The sequence below is a fragment of the Myotis davidii genome, unplaced genomic scaffold (assembly GCF_000327345.1).
Source record: "Myotis davidii unplaced genomic scaffold, ASM32734v1 scaffold515, whole genome shotgun sequence".
NCBI classification, from domain to species: domain Eukaryota; kingdom Metazoa; phylum Chordata; class Mammalia; order Chiroptera; family Vespertilionidae; genus Myotis; species Myotis davidii.
The window spans coordinates 386993-398484 of NW_006286242.1; the positions used below are offsets into that span (position 1 = coordinate 386993).

General features: G+C 39.0%; 1 protein-coding gene across 8 annotated transcripts in view; it reads left to right on the top strand.

Moving 5' to 3' along the window:
* Nucleotides 1-787: 787 nt before the first annotated feature.
* SVIL (supervillin) overlaps nucleotides 788-11492 on the top strand; it is a 96284-nt gene continuing 85579 nt past the window's right edge. For 7 of the 8 annotated variants that reach the window (XM_006757520.2, XM_015559928.1, XM_015559927.1 and 4 more), the window contains exons 1-2: nucleotides 8904-8936; nucleotides 9067-9218. In XM_006757520.2, the coding sequence (XP_006757583.1) occupies nucleotides 8929-8936; nucleotides 9067-9218 (160 nt within the window). In that variant the 5' untranslated portion in view covers nucleotides 8904-8928. Of the gene's footprint in view, nucleotides 832-8878; nucleotides 8937-9066; nucleotides 9219-11492 lie in introns of those variants that run through there. The other variant, XM_015559933.1, reaches the window with a different exon arrangement.

Below are 11492 nucleotides of genomic sequence, written 5' to 3' on the forward strand. Positions count from 1 at the left end.
TCATTTCCTCTTTTTTCTTCCCAGACACATTTTCATGAGGCTTTTAGACCTATTCACCATGCTTTGATCACTTGGTTGTTGGAAGACATTTGTTACTTTAATATAATTTCAAAACAGGAAAGCATGTGAATCACCTAGACCAGTGGTCGGCAAACTCATTAGTCAACAGAGCCAAATATCAACAGTACTTCTTCAAAATAGACTCGCCCAGGCCAAAAACCGAGTTCTGCGCATGGGCCACAAAGTTTCAATCTCACTCTACGCGCACGCCGGCACGTGGTATTTTGTGGAAGAGCCACACTCAAGGGGCCAAAGAGCCGCATGTGGCTCGCAAGCCGCAGTTTGCGGACCACGGAGTCCTAGACAGATTGCTGATTTTCTGAGGAAAGAAGTGTAGCACAGAAAGGTCAAGCGAATGATCCAAGCTGAATCAGCTAGTGGTGGCTCTAGATGAAGTGGTCAGGCTGAACGATGTTTTTACCACCCTATGCCATGCTGCCTGCCTATGCGAATGAAAGAAATTATTTAGTTGTACAAAAAAATAATATTAACATAACTGTAAGTAAATGAAAAAAGTTACCAATTCCCCAAAATAAAACTTTTTACTTATAATCTATATTACACATTTAAGTATATATAACAGTAGCATAATTTTTATGTTCTACCTTTTTTTTTACTTTATGTCCTATATCTTGATTTAAATTAAATTGCAACATTTTATTAACGGAGATATTTTTAGCTTTCAGAAAGAGTTCTTGCTTGAAAATAAAGAACAACTTACTAACTGTGAAAGAAGAATCAATGCTAAACTTTTAATTGCACTTCCTAAAGGTAAGACTTTTTCTAAATAGTTGACCAGAATCCTGAGCATATAACTATTGTGTTATCTGGGTGTTTTTTGGGGTTTTTTTGAGAACTCTTAAACCTCCAGCATATATTCTCCTTTGTGGCCCTGCCTCATCTAAGAATTAACCTCAATTAACCTTTCTTCTTGCATTTTTAATCCTCACCTTACTATGTATTCTTTCCCTTGCATTTCAGGCATCCTCAAGTTTTCACTGGAGGCTGGGGGTTGCGGGTGGGGTGAGAAGGTTCCCTAGAATCAACCTTACCTTGTTCCTCTCTCCTAGCTTTCACCATCTCCTAAGGTGATAAGTTCTGCTCATATGCCCATTTCTTTTCGTTCACACACCCCCTTCCTTCAGCTTCTTGACGTTTTCCAATGTTATGGCATTTACACTCAGTATCTTATAGCTTCCCACTGGGCTACAACACTGCACCTGAGTTCAGACTGTCTCCTCATTACCTCTCTTCTTCCCCAAGTCGGCACTCGCATTTGTTGAATTCATATTTTCATTGGTAAAGATGCACATGCAGTAAAATATTTTCAACTGCTATTAGTTGAGGACCCCTAGTTTTGCCTGTGAAGTGATATGAACATTACCCGATCTTTGTCTCTACCCACTGTAACACTAGCATGGGGTAGTACCAGCTTACAGACTGTCCTTTTCCTGAATGAGCTGTGTAACCCTTACTGCAGAAGAAACAGGTTTGGCACAAGATCAGATTATTTTTCTACTTAGGAAAAAAACAACCACCCACAAAATCAAGCCCAAAAGAAATTATCCCAGAAAAAAAAATATTTTAATAGAAACTAAAAGTTTAAAAGGTTCACTGACATGCCCTAACTGGCTTGGCTCAGTGGATAGAGCGTCAGCCTGCAGACTGAAGGGTCCCAGATTCGATTCCAGTTAAGGGCCATGTACCTTGGTTGTGGGCACATCCCCAGTAGGGGGTGTGGAGGAGCCAGCTGATCAATGTTTCTAACTCTCTATCCTTCTCCCTTCCTCTCTGTAAAAAAATCAATAAGATGTATTTTAAAAAATAATAAGAATAAAATAAAATAAAAGGTTCACTGACAAATTGAGGTATATTCTAAAGAATTGAATGGGTGATATGCCTAGACATAGTCTGGTAAAGGTGGATATTTGAAGGACCCAGGCCTGGTGGAGAACGCTTAAACCAGTCATTTTGTCAAGTACTTACAAAACTGGCAACTGAAATATAGGCTTAATTCTAAGTTGCTCCAGAGGCCAACAATAAGAATGTGTAGAATTATAAGGAGGTAAATGAGATTTCATGTAAGGAGGAAAATTCTGGTAATTCATAGAACCGAGAATGAAATGGCCTGCATTGTGATCTCATCAACTCTCCTCATTAAATCTACAAGGCAGGTCATGTGACCATGTACTCAGGTAGGAGAGAGGCTGTGGAGGATTGCTATCTGGATGGGTGTGTGGACCAGGTATGGAATGGAAGGGTCCTTGCAATTTCTAAGACTTCGTGAAAGACAGAGAAACTCTATTTAATCTGAGCCAAATTTAAAATATATGAAGATAATCAGAACAAAGTAGAAGAATGAACAGATTGATTTTAAAAATAGTTTAGAAGATTTGACTGATTAGGCAAAGTTCTATAGAGCAAAAGTCTTTTCTATCTGTATGAAGGCTCCCTCTTCCTGTCTACCCCAGTTCTTTTTTTTTTTTTAATACTATAGATATTAGGATTTGAAAAATTAAAAGCAATATGAAATGCTAAGTTCTTTATGTATAATAAAGTTTTAAAACACATAAGCTTAGTAACCAGTTTTATTAGAAATTTTATCACAATAAAAACATAATTTTCATACATCAGAGATTTATATTTCTAAATTGACAAGCTCTCTAAAAGATGCTTAAAAGGTACCAAAGCCCTGCCTCCCTGAATTTTGCCTGAATTCCCACAGTTGTTTTTCACAACCTTTATGATGTGGGCTAGCATGGTAGGAAAGACCATGCATTACAGGAAAATTTTTCATTTCATCATCATGACAGATATGATAATGATTCTAATAGCTCTTGGCAATACAATGTTAAAAATAGGAATTAGGACTTTTAATGGCAGAGTTTTATATTTGTTTAGAAGTTTCTCTTCATTTACTGAGGGTTTTTGCTTTTGTGAAACTAAGCATTAAATTGATCATTGAGTTTCCTCTCAGGGACTTCCTTTAACTGTGTCACCAACAGGTAATCAAGGGATTAAAAATCTTTACCTATATGAAGACTATAATATTAAAATAGGTTTTCCATTTAGTAATTATGAAATGCACCAAATATATTACTCTACCTTTTTCATAGCCCCTCCGAGGTATATTTTATATACCATCCAGCCCATCCATTTGAAGGAGGCTGTTTCAGTGGCATTCACAGGGCTGTACATCCATCCCACAGCCAGTTTTAGAACATTTTCTTCACCAAAAGAGCAACCCCACACTTCTTAGCCATCACCTTTCCCCTTAACACTCTAATTTGTAATTACTTACTTTATAAGCTGCTTGTCTTTACATTAGTGGCTTTCATCCAAGTGTAAAGTTAAAGTGCTTCCTCCTGGAGCAGAGGAATATTCTGGACTCGGCTGTCCTCTTCGGCTGTCAAATGCAGTGTCAGGGAGATGAGTTCCTGGCAGTCCCCCTGCCACTTATGTTTCTTTAGAAGATCTGTGTACTCAGGTTTGGAGGACTGAACTCCACAATAACTTTACCAGAAAGCCTATTTCTTAGAGACAATGAAGAACTTAAGTTTCCCAAGAAAAGCACCTGGCAGACCTCAATATTGGTATTAAATATTATTACAAAGCAAGCCAGGCAGTTAAATAATTTTATGTACCAGTATATCCCTGATATCAAATCCCCTCAAATTGTCTTACTTGGAAATAACTGAAAAATTCCCATCAGAAATTACTAAAAATATAGACTCAGAAATACATATTGTGTAAGCAAGGGCAGCAAACTAAAAAGTGGGTATGATAAAGGGATAATTTAGTACATGTCAAAGTCTTAATGTCTTTGAAAGCAAAGTAGAAAATTTATTACAACAGAAGGTAGATCAGCTGTGCTTGTTTATATGTGGATTACTATTAATCACTATTACCATTTCCTGAACCATTTATGAATTGTATACATTATGACACAGCATAAATCAATTGAATTCTGGCTGAGTAATTGAATTTTTAAAACATTCTTATTCCTTATTTTTAGGAAATATGAAGAATTTAGAGTACAGGTTCATCATGCTGTAACTTACTCTTAAATTGTTTATAAAAATGGATATGTAAATATGTGTGCATGTGTTTTATATATTACAAATATACATATGAAGAGAGAAAAAAGGATAAAAGTAAACCAAATATAGTGAAATGTTAGCATATTATGAAGGATGTCTCTTAACTTTACTGTAAATCTGAAATTATATAAAAATGTTAATCCTCATCCAAGAGTATGTTTTAATTGATTTTTAGAGAGAGAGAAAGGGTGAGACAGGCGGGGGAGAGAGAAACATCGATTGATCAGTTGCCTCCTGTACGTGTCCTGACCAAGGATCGAACCTACAACTTAGGTATCTATTCTGACCAGGAATCAAACCCATCACCTTTTGGTGTATGAGTTGATGCTCCAACCAAGTCATCTGGCCAGGGCTGAAAAAAATTTTTTTTTAATATATTTTATTGATTTTTCACAGAGAGGAAGGGAGAGAGATAGAGAGTTAGAAACATCGATGAGAGAGAAACATCGATCAGCTGCCTCCTGCACATCTCCCACTGGAGATGTGCCCGCAACCCAGGTACATGCCCTTGACCGGAATCGAACCTGGGACCTTTCAGTTCGCAGGCTGATGCTCTATCCACTGAGCCAAACTGGTTTTGGCACAGGGCTGAAAATTTTAAAGGAAAGAAACTTCTTTTGATAGACCATGAACAATAATAAACTATAATCAAGACTATTAGGTAGAAGATAGCTGTGGTGAAACTGTAAGCAGTCTCTATAAATGAAACAGTGGACTGACAACATTAGATTTCTACAGCAAGGGAAACTATTATAATTTCCTAGTATTAACTTTTTTCCAGTGTTTGTGATAAGCTTGACCAGATTTTAGTGGACCTGAGGAGGACTACAAGTCCCCATATGAGGTGTTTGTTTTCTTCCTGGAATGGGATGATAAAGAACACATCACCAATTCAAATAAAGCCTCATTCTCTTTTATGAAACTGAGGTCTTTTTCCATGTGATAGATATATTAGAATAATTATATTACATACTAGAGGCCCGGTGCACGGAATTCGTACACAGGTAGGGTCCCTAGTCCTGGCCAGTGATCAGGGCTGATTGGGGCCTTCTGGCTGCCAGCCGGGGCCTTCCTTTGTTCCGTGCTGCCCCCTGGTGGTCAGTGCACATCATAGCGAGTGATTGATCTGGTCTCCCAGTCGAACTCCAGAGGGGACACTTTGCATATTAGCCTTTTATATATGTAGATTGTTTTACTGATTTTACTTTTAAATTATAGACTTGGGGAAAGGAAGCCAAACTCAAGGTATCTATTACTTCTTTTTGTCTTCCACATTATTCCTTTCTTCTCTAATCTCATGTCTATAAGAATGAGGCAAATCTTGATAATTAAATATATATTTGTAAGAAAGAACAGATTGAGAGCTGATTTATTTGCTGGTGGATTTTTTTATTTTTCTAATATATTTATTGTAGATTTTCAATAAAATCAATAAGCTCACTGATACATTTAAAATATAGTTTGATTTATGACCTCATTGCATTTCTCAGTATATGATCAGAGAGGACGATAAGATTTTAGGCTAGAAGTCGTTTTGAGTTTGAATCTAGGCTTGATTGAAAAGAGTGCAGCGATGGGCTAGTGGTGCCTGTCATTAGTATACCCTATGGCAGTGATGGCGAACCTATGACATGCGTGTCAGAGGTGACACGCGAACTCATTTTTTTGGTTGATTTTTCTTTGTTAAATGGCATTTAAATATATAAAATAAATATCAAAAATATAAATCTTTGTTCTACTATGGTTGCAAATATCAAAAAAATTTCTATATGTAACATGGCACCAGAGTTAAGTTAGGGTTTTTCAAAATGCTGACACGCCGAGCTCAAAAGGTTCGCCATCGCTGCCCTATGGCATATTCTCAGGAACAGACTGCCTTTTGGAAATCTCTGGGCTGAGTTCAATGATTCTCAGTCTAGGACAGAATCATTTCAAGGGGGGCTTGGCAAACTCATGGGAACATTTTTGAGTCACAACAACTGGAGATGATTTGGCATTTAGTAGGAGAGCCATGGCCACTCACCATCCTGCGGTTCAAGGCTTACAACAAAGAAATTGCCCATTCAAAAGGCCATAGTGATCTGTGATCTACTCCAGAGCCAGCCTCTGTGAGTCTGTGACCCTGATGCAGTGCAACTGTATGTCTGCTTAATGCTATCCCAAGACTTCTTATACCTAGCAGTGAATGGCTAGCAGGGGACAGTGTTCACTGCTGGGTTGCCCAGCCTGTTTTGTTCAGAAAGCACAGAGATCCTAATGGACAGTAGGATAACATGGTTTACCTGCCCTGTCCCTCTCTTTCCTCTCACTGCCCCAGACTTCTTGGGCTTTAGTTTCTGGGATGAACTATATTCTGACCATCATTTAGCTTGCCCCCTTCTCACAGTATCTTAGTCCTTATAGAATACAGAAAAAGAGTGGTAATGGTAGTAGGAAAGTATAGTTTTGTTATGGGTGGGACATTTGCATAGTCTCACAACCAGTAGATTTTTCCTTCTAGAATAAATAATATTAGGAAATAGCTGGTTGTTTAGCTTTCTCACTATACTGCTGAAGTTACTTTTTTTCTTTAGTTGCATATTTATGAGAAATTAAAAATTTAATGACTTAAAAGTGACTTTCACAATCTTTATTTAGGACAAAAATCATATGTCTTAACTTTTCCCAATGGAAGTTATATGCCACTCTATGTGTGTGTTATAGTAATATTTTATCCTTACCTTGTCATATGCATTTTGACTGCTGTAACAAAAATACCATAAACTGGTGGCCTACAAACAGCAACATTTTACTTGTCACTGTGCCAGAGGCTGGAAGGCCATATCAGGGTGCTAGCCTGGTCAGGTTCTGATGAGGACCTTCTTCTGGGTTGCAGACAGCCACCCTTTGTATCCTTTATGGTGGAAGGCGAGAGGGAGCTCTGTGAGGCCCCTTCTGTGAGAACAGTAATTCTAATCGTGAGGCCAGAGCCTAAGCTCTTCCAAAGGTCCCACCTCCGAATACCGTCACTTTGGAGACAGGATTTCAACATATGAATTTGGGGGGCGGGGGGCATAAACTTTCAGACCATAACATACCTTAGTTGAAGTAGTTTTGGGGGGGAAATGGTAAGTGGCATGTGCATGTCATTATGCTACTCAGGACCCTATAACCGTACTCTTTCTCAATTAGGGTTTTGAGGCATAGGCATAAGGCATACCTTTCAGAGCACTTTGAATTTGGTTTCAATAGCTTCTTGAGCAGTCTTCTAAAAAAATATAGCTCCATTCTCCACTTTGGGGATTTAAATAAATACTGGATACTCTTTAGCTTATATCATCTCACTACAGTTAATTTGTTAACTGGGGAGCCATTGTGAGCCAAGCTTCCCGCAAAGGCAGTAGGGTGGATGCCCCATTATCATTATACCCTTGTCTTCTAAATAGGACCATAATTGACATTGCAGGTCAAGCACATTATTGCCTCTAGCTACTTTGGTTGCTGGAAAGGCCAAGTGAGAGAGAGACTCTTTTGAAGCCAACAATCTTAACAAAAGTCAACCTAACTTAAATCTTAAGGTGCTTATCATTTAAAAATCAATTAAAAAAAAACAAGGCTTGTATCTCTGAACACAAAGGGTAGTATAAAAGCCGTGTGTGTATGTGTGTGTGTGTGTGTGTGTGTGTGTGTGTGTGTGTGTGGTTTTGACTCATTACTAAAAATGATCACTTTGGGAAAAAAACCACACATGTAGAATTGAAGCAGTTGAAAATTAACTCAGCCTTTAAAACGTTTGTGGGTCCTGGGGACTGTCAGTGACCCCTCTCTCTACCCCTTCCTGAGTCCTCTATAGGAACCACTCAGATGAACCTTCATGAATTCCTGTGATTGAGGAGGAGGCCAGAAGAAAGACCTTTATTCTCCACAAAATTGGGCTATTTCCCCAAAGAAACAATTATTTGGCATCTTAGTAATATCTTTGTAGTTAGTATCACATGAGATCCTTGCAGCATCAGCAGAACAGTCATCGGGTCATCCAGTGTTGTTAGGAAAATTACAGTAATCACTTTGTCCATCATGTACCTAAATTATAGCAAGGAAACACATGTTAACATTTCCTCCCAGTGAAAGCCTGTGGGAGGGGCTGAGAGACTGTGTTAATATACATGATACGTTGGAAACACAATTAGGTAGTTACAGATATTTACAGGTTAAAGATAGGGTGAAATAGGAGTGAAGAGTCTTGGCTGTTGTAGTTTGCTGATGGGGTGGCGGTAGGGTGGGGCATAGTATTAATCTCTACTGTTGCAAATGTCAATGAAAAGCTAAAAATATTTCCTAAATCTAATAACAACTAAAAATAGTTACTGAGATTTTTGCTTGCTAGGGAGATCTTACTGGTTAGGCCTCCTCTGACTCCCCTGAATGAAATACATCTTGCTGTTGTCACTCTGTCCCTTACTCTTATGGTTTTACTTCTTAGCCCATCGTGTGTGTGTGTGTGTGTGTGTGTGTGTGTGTGTGTGTATTTATTTATGTGTACACTCTCATTTGGTACCTGCCTGCCTCACTAGAAGACAACCTCCAGGAAAGCAGGATCTGTGTCATTTTGTGTGTCACTGTTTCATGGGGAGCCAAGAGCAGAAATAGGAGTTCAATAAATATATGTTGCATGAATGAGTAAAATGAATGGATGACTGATAAATGCTGGACTACTTTATTCTTTTATTTTGTTTTAGTTGCAGAATTAAGAAAAATCTTTGAACCAGAGAGGAAAGAATTTTTAAAAATGAAAAGGTAAGTTATATATTGTATGTAATTTGCAAGTAGAAGAGCTTGGCGAAGCAGTATTCAGTTTTCCCTTAGAGTTGATTTCCATTGTTTTTTTATTCTGTTTTGTTTTGGGGTTTTTTTGTGTTTTGCGCAGAAAAGAAAGAATCGCCAGGCGCTTAGAAGGAATTGAGACAGACACGCAGCCCATCCTCTTGCAGAGTTGCACAGGGTTAGTGACTCACCGGCTGCTGGAGGAAGACACGCCCAGATACATGCGAGCCACAGACCCAGCCAGCCCCCACACCGGTGAGCATCCCTGGTGGCCTCATCAGGCAGGCTGCTCCAGCATAGCCTTTTTGTCTAATGGGTTGGAAAGTGAGATACTCTAAAAAAATTAATTGTGTAGGTGTAATTACTTATTATTACACATACTTGTTAAAAACATCAACAACACATTTATGTCCGCCCTCACAGGACTGGTTGAGGGCAGCTCCTGTGTTGAGCGTCTGCCCCCCTGGTGTTCAGTGCATATCATAGCAACTGGTCATTCTGCCTGTCATTCCGTTGTTTGGTCGATTTGCATATTAGAGTTCTATTATATAGGATGGTTTCTGGTTTCTACCCAGAAAGCGGTGTTGGTCTCACTACATGATGTTATTGGTTTGCATATCTCTATAGTTTCTGATCTTTTATGGCAAGAAAAGTAGAGAACTAAGATTTTAAAAATTACATACCCGAAAAATCAAAAATAGAGTACCAAGTTTATAGCCAGAAATAAACCCTCTTGTATAAAAGGTTAAGCTATCTATAATAATAAAAGTGTAATATGCAAATTAGACTAGACATTTTTCCTGAGGAATTCAGGGCTATGAAGGAAGCCCGATCCCTGGTGCTGGCCGGCAGCTGGAGGCAAGCCTGGGTCTCGAGTGCCTGCCAACAGCCGGAGGGAAGTCTGGTTCCCTGGTACTGGAGGGAAGCCTGGGTCCCAGGTGCCAAAGGGAAGCCGGTTCCGGCAGCTGGGTGAAGGAAGGCATGAATTTTGTGCATCGGGCCTCTAGTCTATATAATAAAAGCCTAAGCAACCATTATGGCAGAACTACCAGAATGACCAGTTGCTTTGATGCACACTGACCACCAGAGGGCAATGCTCAATGCAGGAAATGCCCCCGGGTAGTCAGTGTGCTCCCATGAGGGGAGTGCTGCTCAGGCAGAAGCCAGGCTCACAGCAATGGTGGTGGTGGGAGTCTCTCCAGCCCCGTGGCAGCACTAAGGAGCAGTGAGCAGGCAGGCATTCCCCAAGGGGTCATGGACAGCGAGAGGGTGCAGGTCGGGCTGAGGGATCCTCCCCTTAGTGCAAGAATCTCATGCACCGGACCTCTAGTGTATTATAAAATCATTTAAGCATCACATGTTAGTGAGAAAAGGAAGAGTTATTCAGTAAATTGGTCTTGGAAAAATGGGTTCTTGTGGGGTGGGGAAGGGAACATATTTCTCTTCTCACTTCACACTAAACATAAAAGTAAGTTCCAATTAATTATATGATTAATTTAAATAAAATAAAAAACATGAAAATGTAGGTGAATAGATAATTCAAGTTGAATTGAAAAGGACTTTCAGAACACGGAAACAGCTGTGGAAATCACAAATGACCAGGTAATGGACTTGACTACATAACGATTAACATCTGTACTCCAAAGAAAATCTTACAAGTAGACTTAACAAGAAAGTTACACAAGCAAGTTTGAAAATATTTATAAGATAAAGACTCATGTTCTTCCTATAAACATTGACACAAACCAATAAAAATGACACTATGAATTAATAGAATACAGAGCAATAAGCTTGACCAGGTATTTCAGAGAAGAATAAGATAAGACAAATGTCTAGTAAGCAATAGAAAAATGTGTTTATTCTCTTTTTCAAGTAATCAAAGGAAATTTTAAAAATTAGCCCTCAATGTTTATAAGAAGAGAGCATATAGTGCAGATTCAAGAGTAAATTGATGTGGACTTTATAGAAATTAATTTGACAGTCCGCCGAAACCGGTTTGGCTCAGTGGATAGAGCGTCGGCCTGTGGACTGAAAGGTCCCAGGTTCGATTCTGGTCAAGGGCATGTACCTGGGTTGCGGGCCCATCCCCAGTAGGGGGTGTGCAGGAGGCAGCTGATCGATGTTTCTCTCTCATCAATGTTTCTGACTCTCTACCTCTCTCCCTTCCTCTCTGTAAAAAATCAATAAAATATATTTTTTAAAAAATCTGATAGTCTAACATGTATATTTAAGTGATGTTGCAGCCACTGTTGAAAACAGTGTGGAGTTTCCTCAAAAAATTTAAAATGGAACTGCCTTTTGATTCAGTGATCCCACTTCTGAGAATATGTCCTAATAATCCCAAAACACCAATCAGAAAGAATATATGCACCCCTATGTTCACAGCAGCACTATTTACAATAGCTAAGATCTGCAAACAGCCCAAAATCCATCAGTATATGAGTGGATAAGAAAGCTGTGTTACCTTTATACAATGGAATACTATGTAGCTGTATGACAGTATGGAGGGACCTGGAGACCATTATGCTC